Source organism: Rattus norvegicus, chromosome 9 (assembly GCF_036323735.1).
Source record: "Rattus norvegicus strain BN/NHsdMcwi chromosome 9, GRCr8, whole genome shotgun sequence".
NCBI lineage: Eukaryota > Metazoa > Chordata > Mammalia > Rodentia > Muridae > Rattus > Rattus norvegicus.
Window position 1 is genome coordinate 54,956,589 of NC_086027.1, and position 17,928 is coordinate 54,974,516.

The 17,928-nt window shown below is 35.6% G+C and overlaps 1 protein-coding gene across 1 annotated transcript in view; it reads right to left on the reverse strand.

The window, feature by feature from the left end:
* The window catches only part of Col5a2 (collagen type V alpha 2 chain), a 149,384-nt gene that overhangs the window by 15,821 nt on the left and 115,635 nt on the right, over nt 1–17,928 (reverse strand). The window contains exons 19-41 of the mRNA NM_001399195.1: nt 17,161–17,259; nt 16,783–16,827; nt 16,581–16,679; nt 16,101–16,154; nt 15,811–15,918; nt 14,392–14,445; nt 13,797–13,895; nt 13,268–13,321; nt 12,496–12,594; nt 12,335–12,388; nt 12,192–12,245; nt 11,207–11,260; nt 10,252–10,305; nt 8,588–8,632; nt 8,190–8,288; nt 6,878–6,985; nt 3,582–3,635; nt 2,281–2,334; nt 2,064–2,117; nt 1,378–1,431; nt 885–992; nt 724–777; nt 150–203 (exon numbers count right to left, since the gene is read on the reverse strand). Of these exons, the coding sequence (NP_001386124.1) occupies nt 150–203; nt 724–777; nt 885–992; nt 1,378–1,431; nt 2,064–2,117; nt 2,281–2,334; nt 3,582–3,635; nt 6,878–6,985; nt 8,190–8,288; nt 8,588–8,632; nt 10,252–10,305; nt 11,207–11,260; nt 12,192–12,245; nt 12,335–12,388; nt 12,496–12,594; nt 13,268–13,321; nt 13,797–13,895; nt 14,392–14,445; nt 15,811–15,918; nt 16,101–16,154; nt 16,581–16,679; nt 16,783–16,827; nt 17,161–17,259 (1,611 nt within the window). The remainder of the gene's footprint in view (nt 1–149; nt 204–723; nt 778–884; nt 993–1,377; nt 1,432–2,063; nt 2,118–2,280; nt 2,335–3,581; nt 3,636–6,877; nt 6,986–8,189; nt 8,289–8,587; nt 8,633–10,251; nt 10,306–11,206; nt 11,261–12,191; nt 12,246–12,334; nt 12,389–12,495; nt 12,595–13,267; nt 13,322–13,796; nt 13,896–14,391; nt 14,446–15,810; nt 15,919–16,100; nt 16,155–16,580; nt 16,680–16,782; nt 16,828–17,160; nt 17,260–17,928) is intronic.

Below are 17,928 nucleotides of genomic sequence, written 5' to 3' on the forward strand. Positions count from 1 at the left end.
TGAATTTGTTTTGATTAAACTACGCTATGATTGTTAGAAGACTTAACAAAGAGAAGAAATCATAAGAGACTAAATCAAAACAATAATTAAAATATCACATTGTGTGGGTGCACATGCATGTATAATGGTGAAAATCTAAGTTGACTTACAGCGGGGCCTGGAGGCCCAACTCTTCCAGCAGAACCAGGAAATCCTGTAGCACCCTGGGAACAACAGACATATTGGTTATTTCTCTACTTTCCTGAAGCCTTCATTTCACTTGGGAGGTTCTGGGTCTGTGGATCCAATTGCTTATTTATGACCGTGAAGTTTTCTATTCTGCTCGTGTGGCAAATATTCTACAGATTCTGTATTAGCCAGTAGAGGTACATTGTTTTCCTCTTACGGCTTTTACTTATTTTAAAAATATAAAAGTAGACCTAAAGTCACATAGGTATTTTATATAATCAACTACATAAAGTGTTTTTACTTCAATATATAATATTTATTCTCCATATAAAGAAAGCACTTGGGTTTCAAGATTAACAAAACGGATTTTTCTCCCAGATCCTTTCCCCCCAGATCTCCAAATTAAGCTAAGCACACTTTGCTCTATAATGCAGTTGACACATAGAATAACATTGTATTACATTATTAGATGACAGCTAACATTTATATGAGTAGGGCACACTAGATATTTGCAACTGGCTGTGCACAATTCCCAGAAAAATAAAAGAGACTCACAGGTGGACCCTGGGTTCCTCGACCACCTTTCAGTCCAGGAACACCATGAGGACCCTAAATGGAAGAACAAAAGACAACTAGAGTAAGCCCAATGCATGAGCTGTGCATCATAAATACTGTGCTCTGGTATCAAAATATTCTTTTTGATTTTTATATCTCACATGAGGGCCAGGTGATCCTGCAAGTCCTTGGGGTCCAGGAGACCCAGCATCTCCCTTCTGCCCTGGCTCTCCAGGCTCACCCTTGACACCAGGCTGTCCATCGGGACCCTAAATGCAATTGTTCAAATAAGAAACCATATTTAAAATTTATTAACAAATTATTTCATAGTAATTATTATTAACATGACATTTAGTCTTATAGAATGTTGCTGTGGAATTAGTGTATGCATGGTATGGAAAACTTGCAATACCTTCTTTGAAACTTTCTTAAACTGTGCCAGCATATTTTCATCATAGAAAATAACTACATAAATTTAAATATTATAAGCATCAACGTTCATTCCACCTATTGAAATATGTTGAATAATACACAAAATATTTTAAAAATGAAAATGTTAATATATAACTCAAAACATATTTGAGTAGTACCTAAACTTATTACTCTACTATAAAGGGTGTTAATTTGTAAGTTAGAAATACTTGGAAATTTTACCTGGGGTCCAGCAAAACCAACAGCTCCAGTTGGACCATTTTCCCCCCGAGAACCCTAAAAGGAGGCAAATACTATTGTACCTTTCACATATATAATATATATTTTATATAGATAATTGTATATATATATTATATGTATATATACATATATATACATACATATATATATACATATATATATACATATATATATATATATATATATATATATATATATATATATATAAACTACATTGCTTGAGGAAGAACCTTAAGTGAAATAATAAATTGGTGGTCAAAGAAACTGCTTAATTACTTAGCAAACAAGTTACTTGTCTTGACTTTATAGATTTCAAAGCTGACAACTTTTTTTAAGTTTAATAAATTTGAAATCCAGAAATTTATATAAATAACCACAATAAGCATGAAAATTATATTAACAGTTAGACAGACAGTGATTAATGACTGACTGACAGATAATAGAAGATATATAGAGATGACATATAAATAAATGATAAATTAGAGAGAGAGAGAGAGAGAGAGAGAGAGAGAGAGAAGGATAGAGAGATAGAGAGAGAGTTAGATCTATAAGAGATAAATCTTTTTACTGTTCTACCACATACACACACACACACACACACACACACACACACACACACACAAAAACAAAAAAAACAAAAACAAAAACAGGTGAAGGTTTTCACTTACAGGATTGCCACGGGAGCCAGGAGGGCCAACTAATCCTCTAGGACCAGGTTCACCCTATAAAGTAGATTTTACATAGCTAAGTATCTGATCTACAATACAATTGGAGACTACTAGGCACATGTGAAAGTAGATAGTGTAGGGAAAACTCTGAGATAGTCTACCTCAAACAGAGTCTTGAGAAACAGTAACAATTTGGGTCTAACATCTTCCAACTTACCTTTTCTCCAGTAGGGCCTGCAGGACCTGGAGGTCCCAAGGAACCAGGAAGACCCTGTAAATTAACAAAACGTAAGTATACCGAGGAAAAGAGTGTACAGAAGTTTTCGTGTTTAATTAAATAGACAAACAAACCAGCTATTTTGTTGTAGCATGATTGCTTTTGCAAGTCATTATCTACTATAGATGACACCACTTTTGGGAATTTGCTATGTCATCCATAATCTAGCAATGAGATTTTTCTCTAAAAAACATTTTGACTTCTTTCATCTAACTCTGCTCAGTATAAGAAACTGTCTTCAAGTAAGTTCTAAATTAGCAGCATTTTGTTAATGTAACCCATTTAATTTTGTTAGTATCTATTTTGAATGTTGAGAAGAGATTGAAAATTGAATTTTCTTTTGTAATATATTTAATTTTAATATGATAAAAAAGTGTAATTCTTTTATTTAAAATACAGTTACAGTAAAATGTCTTCATTGTTGATAAAATAGCCATCCACAGTCAAGGTTCATTGCTGTTGGTGCTGTTCTCTACACAGGGAGAATGGGGCCACCACATGGGGCAGGACTTGGAGGCTCACAACACATAATCACAATAATTAAATAAATTTTTGGGAGTTCTGTACAAGTTCTCTGTTAATTTTATGTTTCTTCCTCATAGGCCCCTCAATATTTTATCTCTCTCCATATATACATATATACATATATATATATACATATATATAAGAATGTAAAGAATAATATTGATTTATTAATTGTATGTTCTTGAGAAAAACATTCTTTTCTCCAGATATAATATGGAAAACATATTATATATTTTTCTAATATTTTTTCTAAAACTGTATAAAATCACTTTGTTGCTTATATGGATACAAAAAGTAAGTTCCCTATTACTACAGGGGAGGTGTTCTTAAAACAAAGAAGACATTATTTTTTCCTTATAGAAAATGACTGTTTCCTAAAACAATGTATTGCACTTACTACAAATAGAACAATAATTGTATTTAGCCTGATCTATCACACATATTTTCCTAAGTGCCAGAGATATAGGGATAGTTGTTTGTTTCCTTTTATTCTTTCAGGAAGGACTTTGCATTTTTCTATTTCACTAATGCAGGGTAAGTAAAATAAGTAGGCACTATCAATCTACATCCAGTCTCAAATTGCATCATTCTTGTAGTCTTGACTATAAAACATCATGATTAATTTGTTGCTAAAACTTACAGGAAGTTTGTAGGGTAATGAGCAGAAATGTAGGTTTGTAGCCCATGGTGGAAAAGGCCCTTCCCATGTCTCTTACCCTTGCCCCATCATTTCCAGCTGTTCCTTCAGCACCTTTCTCTCCTACGCCACCCTGAAAAAACACACAATAACAAAGCACCAGTTGTTCATTTATTGTCTTTTTGACATTCCAGATGTAGCTTCAGGAGGGCAAGCTTTTACTTGTCCCCTTTATACTTTACACACTAAAGACTATGACAACACAAGACTATGCATATTCTCAACCAATGAAGATTATAAGAAAGAAATTACTTATAATTCAGGCTAAGAGTAATAATTTGCTTCGGAAATCATAATCATAAATAGTCTAAAGACATACTCCAGAAACCTGAAGAGTAGACTGTAGGAAATAATCAAACTCAGGGCTGAAATCAACCAAGTAGAAACTAAAAAGAACTATACAAAAAATCAAATCAGGAGCTAGTTCTTTGAGAAAATCAATAAAATAGATAAATCATTACCCAGACTAACTAGAGGGCAGAGAGACAGTATCCAAATTAACAAAATAAAAAAGGAAAAAGGAAACATAACAACAGAAAATGAGGAAATTAAAAAAATCATCAGATCCTATTATAAAAGCCTGTACTCAATAAAACTGAAAATCTGGTTGAAGTGGACAATTTTCTAAACAGATACAGATACCAAAGTTAAAGCAGGATCAGATAAACTGTCTAGACAGTCCCATAACTACTATTGAAATAGAAGCAGTCATTAAAAGTCCCCCAAACAAAAAACAAAAAAAAGGCCCAGAACCAGAGTGTTTAGTTTTAGAATTCTATCAGATATTCATAGAAAACCTAATATCAATACTGTCCAAACAATTCCACAAAATAAAAACAGAAGGAACACTACGCATTCCTTCTATGAAGCCACAATTATGCTTATACCTAAGCCACACAAAGACCCAACAAAGAAAGAGAACTTCAGACCAATTTCACTCATGAATATCGATGCAAAAATACTCAATAAAATTTTCAAAAACAAATCCAAGAACACATCAAAACGATCATCCACTATGATCAAGTAGGCTTCATCCCAGGGATGCACAGAAGGTTCAATATACAAAAATCCATCAATGTAATCCACTATATAAACAAACTCAAAGTTAAAAAAAATCCACACGATCATCTCATTAGATGCTGAGAAAGCATTTGACAAAATTCAACACCTCTTCATGATAAAATCTTGGAATGATCAGGAATTCAAGGCCCATACCTAAACATAGTAAAGAGTTATGCAGCAAACCACCAGTCAACATCAAACTAAATGGAGAGAAACTTGAAGCAATCCCACTAAAATCAGGGACTAGACAAGGCTGCCCACTCTCTCCCAACCTATTCAATTTAGTAATTGATATCCTAGCCAGAACAATTAGACAACAAAAGGAGGTCAAAGGGATAGAAATTGGAAAGGAAGAAGTCAAAATATCACTATGCACAGGTAAAATGATAATCTTTTTAAGTGACCCCAAAATTTTCACCAGAGAATTCCTAAACCTGATAAACAACTTCGGCAAAATGGCTGGACATAAAATTCACTCAAATAAATCAGTAACCTTCCACTACTCAAAGGATAAACGGGCTGAGAAAGAAATTAGGGAAATGCCAACCTTCACAGTAGTCACAAATAATATAAAATACCTCGGTATGACTCTAACCAAGCAAGTGAAATATCTGTATGATAAGAACTTCAGGTCTCTGAAGAAAGAAACTAAAGAAGATCTCAGAAGATGGAAAGATCTCCCATGCTCATAGATTGGCAGGATTAATATAGTAAAAATGGCCGTCTTGCCAAAGCAATCTACAGATTCAATGCAATCCCCATCAAGATTCCCACTCAATTCTTCATAGAGATAGAAAGAGCAACTTGCAAATTCATTTGGAAGAACAAAAAACCCAGGATAGTGAAAACAGTCATCAACAATAAAAGAATTTGTGGGGGAATCACCATCCATGACCTCAAGCTTTATTACAGAGCAATTTTGATAAAAACTGTTTTGTATTGTTGCAGAAACAGGAAGGGAAGGTACGTCAATGAAATAGAATTGAAGACTCAGAAATAAATAAACCTACAAACCTATGGTCACTGCCTCTTTGGCAAAGGAGCTAAAACCATCCAGTAAAAAACAAACAAACAAACAAAAACATAGCATTTTCAGCATATTGTGCTAGTTCAACTGGTAGTCACATGAAGAAGAATGCAAATTGATCCATTTCTATCACCTGATATAAAGTTCAAGTCCAAGTTGATTAAGGACCTCCACATAAATCCAGATACACTCAAACTTATAGAAGAAAGAGTGGGGAAGAACCTCGAACACATGGACACTGGGGAATTTTTCCTGAACAGAACACCAATAGCTTACGCTCTAAGATCAAGAATCAACAAATAGAACTTCATAAAATTCCAAAACTTCTGTAAGGCAGAGAACACTGTCATTAGAACAAATTAGCAACCAACAGATTGGGAAAAGATCTTTACCAATCCTACATCTGATAGAGGACTAATATACAATTTATAAGAAGAACTCAAGAAGTTAGACTCCAGAGAATCAAATAACCCTACTGTGAAATAGGATACAGAGCTAAGCAAAGAATTCTCAACTGAAATTGAGGAAAACTGAATGGTGAGAAGCACCTAAAGAAATGTTCAACATCCTTAGTTGTCAGAGAAATGCAAATCAAAACAACCCCAAATTTCCCCCTCACACCAGTCAGAATGACTAGGATGAATAACTCAGGTGACAACAGATGCTGGTGAGGATGTGGAAAAAGAATAATATTCCTTCATTGTTGGTGGGATTACATGCTGGTACAATGACTGGAAATCAGTCTGGAGGTTCCTCAGAAAAGTGGACATAGTGGTACCTGAGAACCCAGCTATACCTCTCTTGGACATATACCCAAAAGATGCTCCAACATATAACAAGGACACATGCTCCACCATGTTCATAGCAGCCTTATTTATAATAGCCAGAAGATCGAAAGAACCCAGATGTCCCTTAACAGAGGAATGGATACAGATATTGTGGTACATTTACACAGTGAAATACTACTCAGCTATTAAAAACAATGACTTCATGAAATTCCCCAGTGTCGGGGAAAGTAAGGGCAGGGAGTTGGGAACGGGCGGGTGGATGAGTGAGGGAACATCCTCTTAGAATAAAGGGAAGGTGGATGTGATGGGGGTTTATGAATGGGAAACCATGAAATGGGATAACATTTGAATTGTAAATTAAAAAATATCCAATAAAAAAGAAAAACAAAACAAACAATCAAAACAACAATAATAACAACAACAAAAGACAGGACTTACTCTGTCACCCTTAGGACCAGGTGTCCCTGCAATTCCTCTTTCTCCTGGCATGCCTTGAAGACCTGGTGGCCCTGTGTCTCCAATGGTCCCAGTTGGACCTGGGTTGCCCTAAAATAAATAAATGACTGTGAATTTGCTGTTGAATCCCTCTATAATTGAATATTAACAATTAGACCGAGCTTTGATTAATGCTCTGATTCTGAGATTATGGAAACTGTGTCTGAGTGGGATTTCTTGAAAACAACCTAGATTTGCATTTATATTTTTGGCTTATATTTCCAACTTCTTTGTTTTGTTCACCTGAACCTCTTTATCATATTGTTCTTTTCCCTAACTTAACTGTTCCTTAATATACTTTTAATTTTTATTTGGTATTAGCATATAGATTATTAGGATTCAATGTAGAAGTTTGACCATAGTTTTGTTTATGAGGGTCCATCTCATGCCCCCCAAACCCCTTTGGAACCTCTTGCATTATACCACTTCCCATGGTTTTTTCTACTTCTATGTCAAATATGCTCTGTCAAAGTCAATATCCCTTCCCTTCTCCCATGGTCCTCATCCAAGTTTTATGATGCATACCCATCCTCTCTTTATAGAAAATTAAATACTAATTCAAATAAAAAGAAAAATTAAAGTCTTTTCAAGTGTAATGGCTTGAATTGCTCTTGCTTTTCCATTGGTTGGCCATGACAGACATATTAGTAAAAAAAAGAAGGTACCGTGCTTAGAAAACAGAAGCATTACATTGTTTCCTTGGAAAAATTGTGAGATTAAGCTGGTTCCAAGTTAACTGCACAATCAAATTGAGATGGCCTTTGCTCCATCACTTTGGATCTTGATAAAGTTAAGGTAATCTAATAATCATGCAAAATTTCACTTCAGTTCCTCATATGATATCTGACTGCATGGTCAGCTACCAATGCTAAAATTGTCCATTTTCAGACAATCAGTAACTATAATTGTGGAGACAAGGCAAAGAACATGGGGCACACAGTTTGTTTTGTCTGCTAATAAAGTATGACTTTCCATTTCCTGCTCTGTTCATTCATAGTGGCAACCAACAAAATGTACAAGTGTCAGAAGGGTGGGTGGGTGGGTGGGTGGGTGGTATATGTGAACACAAAAGATCACTTTCTAGTTGTCAGTAAAAGCCCATCATGCACCCATTGAAGGGTTTTTTGTTTTGTTTTGCTTTATTTTTTTAAGAAACAATGTAATCAGGTTTTACTGAAATGTGGAGAGAAGATGACTCCAGAAGCATTTGTTAAGTTCTAGAGCTTTCAAAAGACCAGGTCAGGATGGCACTCACCTTTGGACCATCAGGGCCATGTCCTCCAGCCATGCCTTTCTCCCCAGGTAATCCAGTTATCCCTGGCTCTCCTCTTTCTCCAGGATTCCCTCTTTCTCCCTAGTATGACACCAAGATGTGAAATCACCTCAATATTAATGTAAAATAAGTTAAAATGTTTCTAAAATGTTTTCTACTGGTAAAATTTTGGTAGTAGAGCTATGCTAATGACTCGGGTTTCCTAATTTAGTGCAAAGAAATTAATTAGAATTAAAGATACTCTAGATTCACAAGTTAAGGTTTTTTCAAATAGTAGAATAGCTTAATACTTAACATCAAGCACTCCTTAAGATAAAAGACTTCAATTTAATATGTAGCATGTGGGAAACAAAATTAATCACACGAAAGAAAACACCTACCCGAGGTCCTAATGGCCCAACAGCTCCAGGCTCTCCAGGAACACCCTAAACAGATTTGAAAAAAAAAAAAAAAACAGAAGATAAGCATTGACCTAGATCTCATATTATTGTAAGTATTTCCAAATCAAACATTCAGTTTTCTGTAGTATACCATTACAATAAACATTAAAGAATTAAAAACATATATGCTATTATAATTGAGGGATATCAATGTAAAAATAGATTTTTCTGTAATGATTTATATTATGGCTAAATGTTTCATTATGCCTAAAAGAGGCAGGATCAGGTATGGGAGGAGATGGGGATCATATACAGAGGGTCAGGAAATTGAACAGGGGTGTTCAGCAATGGGGATGGGATCTAGAGATAGCTACCAGAAAGTCCCAGATTTCAAGGAATCAAGAGGCTCCCAGGACTCAACAGGAATGATCAAATAACCCAGAACTCCTAGGAACTAAACAGCCAAATGGAGTACATATGGAGCGACCCATGGTTCCAGTTGCATGCACAGGCGAGGATGGCCTTATCTAGCATCAATAGGAGAAGAGGCCCTTGGTCCTGTGAAAGTCAATGCCCCTGTGTAGGGGAATGCTAGGGCACCGAGGTGGGAGTTGGTGGGTGGGTGGGTGGGGGAGCACCTTCTTTGAAGCAGGGGTAGGGTGATGATAAAGAGGTTTTATGGGTGTAAAAACAGGAAAGGGCATAATATTTAAAATGTAAACAAATATAGCCAATAAAAAAGAAAAAAATAGATTATATTTTTTCAGAGACAACAGAACACTTACAGTGTCTTTTTAAAAACAATTATCATAGAGTATGCAAATAGTAAGAAAATAACATACAAAAATATATAAGCGCCAGCTATTTCAACTTATCAATTTCAGTGATATTGAATTTAGTAAATAAATTGTGTTTATATATATTTTCCACATTAGGATATATATTATATATTTCACTTGGAATTGTGGGAATAAGATATACCTAATATTATTTCAAAACGTCTTCTTTAATGACCCTGGAGAAACCCTTTGGAAGAAGGGGATCAGGGATTGTAGGAAACAACGGGATTGAAGACACCAGAAACATGGCTCACAGAATTTACTAAGTAGGACTCACTGGGGCTCAAAGAGATTGAAGTGGAAAACAAGGAACCTGTACCGGTCTGCGCTAGGCTTTCTGCACACATGCTATAGTTGTAAGCTTGATGTTCTTGAGGGACTCCTCAAAGTGGGAGTGGCAGTGTTTCTGACTCTTTTCCCTGTCTTGTGAACCTTTTCCTCCTACAAGTTTGCTTGTCCAGGCTTGATATGAGGATATGTGCCTGGTCTTATAGTTGTTATGACATATTCTGTTAATATTACTGGGAGGCTTCTCTTGTCTTGAATAAAAATGGAGGAGAGGATCTACAGGAGATGGGGGTAAGAAGACAGACTGGGAGAAGTGGAAGGAAAGGAGGATGTGAGTTTTGAACACAGGAAGGATGGGAGTTGTGAACACAGGAAGCACGTGTGCTGGGTTCAAATGGTCTGAGCTGTGTGACTTTGGGGAATTTGCTTAATATGTGAGTCCCTTGAATTGCTTCTCAGAAAAACCTATAGCTTTACTCTTCAGAGATGATGTTATAATCCAACAACTTATACTTCTGATATTATTTAAAAACTTACTTGATCACCAGGCTTTCCACCTTCTCCAGGTGGCCCTGGAGGCCCAGGAAGTCCCTAAAACAAAAGTGACAAATAAAACCAGCGATTTATTGAAAGTTTGATCAGCCACCAATACCAAATATTTTACATTTATACTCCATCATTTTTTCATGCAAAAGACAATGAAAGTAAAAGCAAAAGTTATGAAAATATCGTCCACGTACATTAAGAAAGCCACCTATTATAAAGCACAGGAGATTGTAAATTTATAAAGCTAGATTCTTCTTTATCCATACCACTTAAAAATTAAGGTAAGAATATAATAGGTCCTTCATGTTCATAGACTCTATTATGGCTCTAGCACTAAGTTTGAAAATGCTAGAACATTACTGGAAAATGGCCTGAAGTTTCCATAATCTAATTTTTATGCCTTTAAATAATGTATACTATGCGGAAGCAATCTGTGATCATTTATTTAACAAGAAGTTTTAGTGAAGGTACCAGTAAAACCACATAAGCTTAAGTTAATAAGCCTTATTGAGATATTGGGAACGTTTTATATTGTGAATTTCTTACCAGCTTTGCATTTGAACTGTTTTTTTTTTTTTCAGAGACAAGACATTCTGTATCTTTGAACAATAATGTTTGGTTAAATACAACCATCTATACTATCTAATAAAGATGTCTGTTTTGAAAATTAAAGAACCTTGCCTCAATCAAACATCTATTGTGTGTTTGTATAAATACATACTCACATATACAGGGTCTTACTATAAATTCCAGCCTTGCCTGGAACTTAGTAGGTAGCACAGGATGGCTGTATACTCACAGCCCCCCTCCCCAACTCAGTTTCCCAGTTGGTAGAAGGGCAGGTGCGAGCATTGACAACTGGCTACTTCCTATATTATTTAAAAACAAGAAAAAGTATTTTAAAAAGCAATTCATAGTATAAATGAAAACTTCAATTAGTGCATACCTGAAAGCCAGTAGGACCTGGAGGTCCCTGTTCTCCTCTTTCCCCAGCTAGGCCCTAAGTCAAAGAAAAAGAAAAGCATGAATCCCACCAGACTTTTATGTCTGCTTCCTGTTTCTATAAACTAGTACTATTCATCATTCTGTAATTCTTTCAACCGTCCAATTTACATATTAGTCAGATAATAAAATATTAATAAAAATCACAAAAAGACATTATTTGAATTTCTTGAAAGTGAGAAAAATTTCATTTAAAAAGCCAATGAAGAAATTACAGCATGGTTTGTTGTTGATGTTGCTGTTTTTAGTCCAAACATAATAGGCCTAGAGCTAACCACAGATGAAATATTGGAAACGTGTTATTTCCTATATCCAATTTAAGAGGTTGTATTTCTATTGATGCTTATTTCTATTCATTATAATTCATTCATAATTTCAAAATAGAATGATTTTAAAAAGCAATATTAACATTTAATAGGCTACTTAACCTGACCTCACAAAAGCTAAATATGTCAAAATATCTCTGATAAATAATTTAAAAATCTGAGAATAAAAATTTAGCATCAAAAGATGAAGATCATTTCTTTTTGCCTTTTCAAAACCAGGCAACTTAAATACATATTTTTAATAAAAGAAATTATCAAATGTATGTATAATCCTGCATTTATACATTTTAAATAAAATACATTATAAATATTTTCAAACACTATTTTCCTTAATTGATCTATTGTTCTTCAACTATGGTATACAAATTTGATAGGGCAGACTTCGTCACTATAAATCACTTTACAGTTTAAAATTAGATCAGTCTTTTTATTAAAAAAAGGGGGGGATTCAGTACATTAGAGAAATAAAGTAAAAACTGAAATTAATCTTCAGTCTCTTACTTCCTCATTCCATTTCACTGAAACTTACTTATGATTAATTTTGGAGAAACAATGAGAAATGCAACGTTCACATGTGCAATACCATCGAAGAAAGTCACATACCGGAGGTCCCACGGGGCCTGAAGGACCAACTTCTCCGTCTTTGCCAGGAGCCCCCTAGGATCACATGGGCATTTTAGATGAGGCCGTCAGATTTTGTATGGTTTTACATCCTTTATTTCAATACCAAAAAAATGAATTCCTACCCTTTGCCCAGGCACGCCAGCATTCCCAGCTTCTCCTGGTTTCCCAAGGTCACCCTAAAGAATAAATAAACAGTACTCTTAATTCACTTAAGTCAAGCAATATACCTTGGACTCCAACAGCAGATTCCAGTGGGCTATTAAACATTGTTCAGAGTACTCACACTGCTACCTTTGGGGCCTGGAAGGCCCATGCTTCCAGGCTGCCCTCTAATACCAATGGAGCCTGGAGGACCTGGTCGGCCATCTTCGCCAGGAGCACCCTGCAGGGTTGACATCAGGAAGTTAAGTTGAGCGTGAGCTGTTTCTAAGCACCACTCTACCCCACACACATTGTTGCCGGTCTTTCCTAACAATAGAAGTCACTTTAAGAAAATATTAATCTCTTTATGTTTATCTCAGCGAATGAGAAAAGCTAGCTATTATTTCCTGATAAATCCCTGAAGTATTTTGAGCATTTAGAACAGAAGCTCTAACTTTGCTCCACTTGTAGGTCTCATTGTCACCATCTCCTAGCCCTCTCATATTAACGGGCAGGCCTTACCTCCTTTTATTTACTCTGTTTTGTAGTCTTAAACATTAAAATTACAACTTCACGTTATATTTACTTTAAAAACGACTAAAATACATAAGCTGACAATATATTTCTCTCTAAACATGTAAAAGTGGAACACAATCACGGAAAGAGAATATTAAAAAAATTTTAACATTATTTGAATACAGCAATGTTTTCATTGAGGTAATTTCAATTTCAAACATTCAATCAAGAAAATTTAACTTACGTTTTGTTCAATTTGAAAATCCAAAGATACTAAGAAATTATTACTAGTGGACACTTCAAAATGTAACCATGACCATCATTCACAGGATAAATAAATATAACTTATATATCTATGGGAAACTGTTAAAAGTGATACAATTATTTAAATTTCTTACCAAAGGCCCAAGTTTTCCTTCAGGACCTTGAACACCAGGATTTCCTGTCAGGCCCTGACAATGAAAATCAACTGTTAATCTGTTGCTGAAAAGCAGTTGAAGTAAAGACTTTAAACAGAAAAGAAAACAATATTTTACTGTAAACGAACTAAGCAGAAGGGCAATTCCACAGTTCAAGTAAAATTTTAAATGACATTTTGTTAAATTAAATAAGAATTTTCTTTACCAAAGGTCAAACAAGTTATTTTTAGCATGAAATTTGAAAGTCTAAAAATTTACAGATGGATAATCTTGCAAGAACAAGTGTCAAAGCTATTTGTATATGGTCATCTACAAAGGGTCTTTTAGAAATTACTGCATTTTAGGTGGGTATCAGCAAGAGCACAATAGCATTTTTAAAATAATGCATCCATTCATAGCTATCAAAACAAGGTTGTAAAAACAAGTTAAATATAAAACTAGAAAATGAAACATTAGTAACTGTGGAAGCACTTGGGGTTACCATAGCATACTACAGTAGACTTCTTACCCGAGCACCTGGAAGTCCAGGTTCGCCTGGACGTCCTGGATCTCCCTGGCCTCCTTTAGGCCCTGAAGAACCTATAGGGCCACGCTCTCCCTGAGCACCCTGTTCCAAAGAAGACAGACAGGGCAAAATTGAGAAAAAAACAAAAAGAGGTTAAGGTCTTATTTTCCAAATACATACCAAAATGCAATTATTGTCATGATGTGACAAAGATGTATTTGAAAACAATATCACTGAATATTTTGTTCTAACCTGCAACCTGTACAAAAAATACCTTATTCACCATTAAGGAAAGAAAGCTGAAATTGCAAACTCACTCCAATAAGGAAAGAATTTTAGATTTAGAATTCCATCCAAGCTAAAGCATGGCAACCTTTTGTTCTCAGGGGTGAGCTGGAAAAGCCTAGAAGCAATGTCTCATATTATTCAAATTGCCATTTATCTCCCAGGACTTCCTAAAGCTGAATAAGGGGGGAAATAGACAAGATAGATTTGTGGTTAGGTCCAATACCTGCTTCTGCATCCCTTATGGGTATGGATTCACATGGGCCAGGGACACATCCCCAACCTGGAAATGTCAGCTTTCGTATGATCTTACCTTTGGTCCAGGTAAACCATCAGAACCTGGAAAACCACGATTGCCAGGAGCACCCTACAATGGACCAAAAATGCAGTTTTGAGATATTTATCATTGGCACATGTACCTAGTAAAAGGATTTATTTCAGGTATTATTAGATTTTCAGAGCTCTGACCAAGTTAACACAGCAGAATAAAAATACAAAGAAAATAATCTTACTAGAAAAATTACTTGAAATTTTGACAAACATGAGTAGTAAACCAAACCTTTCAAAAGAAACCCTCTAAAAATTAATTGTAAAATAAATACAAAAAAATCTAATATATAGAAACAAGAAGCACAGTTACTGATTATAGTGATCAAAGTGTCATCAGTAGAGAATTTTCTGTCATCTTGTAGACTTTGGCTTATACTAAAACTATACAAATTGAAATCAGCATTGTTTCTTCATGTCCATTTTCTTGTACCCCACTGACCCACCCTCTTCTATTCTTTAAAACTGCCAACCAGGGACTAAACCACTACCCAAAGAATACACATGGACAGACCCATGGCTCCAGCTGCATATGTAGAAGAGGAAGGCCTTGCTGGGCACCAATGGGAGGAGAAGTCCTTGGTCCTACCAAGGCTGGACCCCCCAGTACAGGGGAATATCAGGGAGGGGAGGCAGGAAGAGGAGGTGTTTGGGGAAGGGGAACACCCTTATAGCAGAAGGGGAGAGGATGGGATAGGGAGCTTATGAATGGGAAACTGGGAAAGGGAATAACATTTGAAAGGTAAATAAAAAAATATCCAATAAAAAACAAAAATAAAAACAACAACAACAGCAACAGCAGCAACAACAACAACAACAACAACAAAAAACAAAAAACAAACAAACAAACAAACAAAGAAAACCTGCCAAGTTCTCTCTTGCTTCTCTGATGAGAACTGAGTGTTCTGTCTGACATGTTCCCTAGCAGGTTTTTTCTCCTCCAGATTCAACCTACTTGCTATCTTCTCATACTCCTGTGTCTCCTACCACCTAATATAGCAGCTGTCACTGATCTCTACCCATCATTAGTCCCCACTATCACCAATTAAAACTGTATAGGGCACTTACTACAATGTGTTTCACTGTTTGCTACCCACTAAGTCCATCCACTACAACCCAGATGAGGATTAGGACCACAAGTTTCTTGTCCACTGATATATCCCAAACACTCAATGTAGAGCTGGCTTACACTAATCAGTCAGACGATATTTGTTGAATCAATGAGTGAAGCTTAAATAAACATTTGGCTCTTTTTACATCAAGATAAACACTATGCTCTGCGAGGCATCTGCACCATCTCTTTCTTGCTTTCTGTTTCCTTTCTACTCACAATTTTACTCATGCAACTTTCAAAAACACATGTTCAGGAGAGGAGACAAACAATAATTTTATTATTCATATTTACCCTTTCTCCCATTGGTCCTGGAGGACCAACTGTGCCTGGGTCCCCTCGAGGACCTCTTTTGCCTTCTTCTCCAGGTGGACCAATAGGACCCTGAATACCATGTGGCCCCTATTAAGACAGAAAGACAGGTCCCAGGAAGAGTCATTCAGTAAGTAAAAGTCAGGAAACTCATATAATGAAGTCACTAAACAATTTAAAGAATGTTTAATTATTTTAAATACATGAAAAATTTAAGTAATATACCATTAGACCATATTTATAGTTTTAACATTAAAATAATGAAGGCTTACTGGTTCTCCTTTTGGGCCAGCTTCTCCTTTGAAACCTGGAACTCCTGGATCACCCTAAAATAAAATTTCATTCGTTGAAAGAAGCAAGGAATTTATACAGTTCCTTCTGTTCTAGCTAAGTACAGTGACTCAGGCTGCTGAGTCTATACTGTATTTGTACTAAAATAAAATGCAATAAATTTTGTCCATATGTGCATGTTCATGTGGAGTAAGAGGACTTATGTAAGAGTGAATGGGCACCTGTGTGCCTGTCCCCACTTCCCACGCCCTACGATTAAAACCATGGTCGTCCATGCCCAGCATGCATATACATATATATTTATGGAACAATACTAATGGAAAAGGAGGTCACAAATTTGAAAGAGACCGAGAAGGGGTATACAGGAGGATTTGGAGGAATGAAAGGGAAGGGGAAGTGATAAAATGATGTAATTACACTAAAATCTGAGAACAATTCAACCATAATTTAACAGACATTACCAGTTGTCCTCGAATTCCCTGAGGTCCAGTGCTGCCCTGAGGCCCAGGAGACCCAGGGGGCCCTGCTAAGCCAGGAGGGCCAGAGGTTCCAGGAGAGCCCTACCAATAGCAAGAGTAACATGATGAGCGTAGGACTCACTAGCATCTAAAGCCAAGGACTACATCCCTTTGAGAATCACCTGACATAAGTTCTGGTACTTACTGTGGGTCCTTTAGCGCCAGGTGTACCATCAGTCCCCACCGCACCCTAAAATGTACATGAACCATATTTTGAAATATTAAACTATATCTGATACACCTAGTAGTATTCAGATCACCTAAGAATAGGCAGAAAAAATTGCAAAATTTAACATTTTTATTATATATATATATAATTTATATATAATTATATAATTATAACAGTACTTTTTGTTAGGAACCTTTCCATAAGATAGAAAAAGTAGGCTGTATTGACATGTAAAGTATTTTTTCTTGAATGCTAATAACTCAGAATTGATTATATTAACTAAGCTACATTTTTCTGATACCGTAATGAATAAGCATCTTTCTGGGCTATCTTTTAGATATGTTAGGAACTCACAGGAAGGCCATGAGAGCCAGCAGGACCAGGTGGCCCAGTTTCACCTCTCTGTCCCTGAGGTCCTTCAGGGCCTCGGGCCCCAGTAGGACCTGCTTCTCCCTAAAGGAATGGGAAATAAAATGTTAATTTAGGTAAAACACTGTGATGTAAAGGTAATTGCATGTTTGGAGTTTGTCATTTTCAATCTAAGTACCGGAAGCTACAAGTGCTTGTTTCTTTTCAGGGTAAGCCTGGACATTGGAATTCCAACCAGAGACTGCACAATTAAAGCTTAATTGAAATACAGAAGGCAACGGAAGATTTCAAATGTAGCTCAATTCAGCAGTATTTTATAGCTAAAACTTGTTACCAGCCCAATAACTCCTTGAATGGGTTAAACTCACCATAAAATTGCATGTGAAATTCACACTATCATTTAGAGACAAGAAAATTTTCTGTTCTATGTTATACATATATATATATATATAGTAATATATATAGTAATTTATTATGTAATTATATTTAATAAAATATAACTGTATTTTAGAGTTAAGTTTTGAATTATAAAATGTTCATTTATTAACCTCAAAGAAATATTTATTAAATAAAATGAAAAACACAAGGTTTTGAAATGGCTAATAAATTTGATGACTTCTGGCAACATAAAAGAGAAAAGTGAATGTCTTAACAAATCAAAACACTTTCTCTTCTAGAGACTAAAAGATGTTAAAATGACAGCAATAACAATGAAGTGGACAGCCATGGCAACCTTTGCTTCAGTCCAAGACA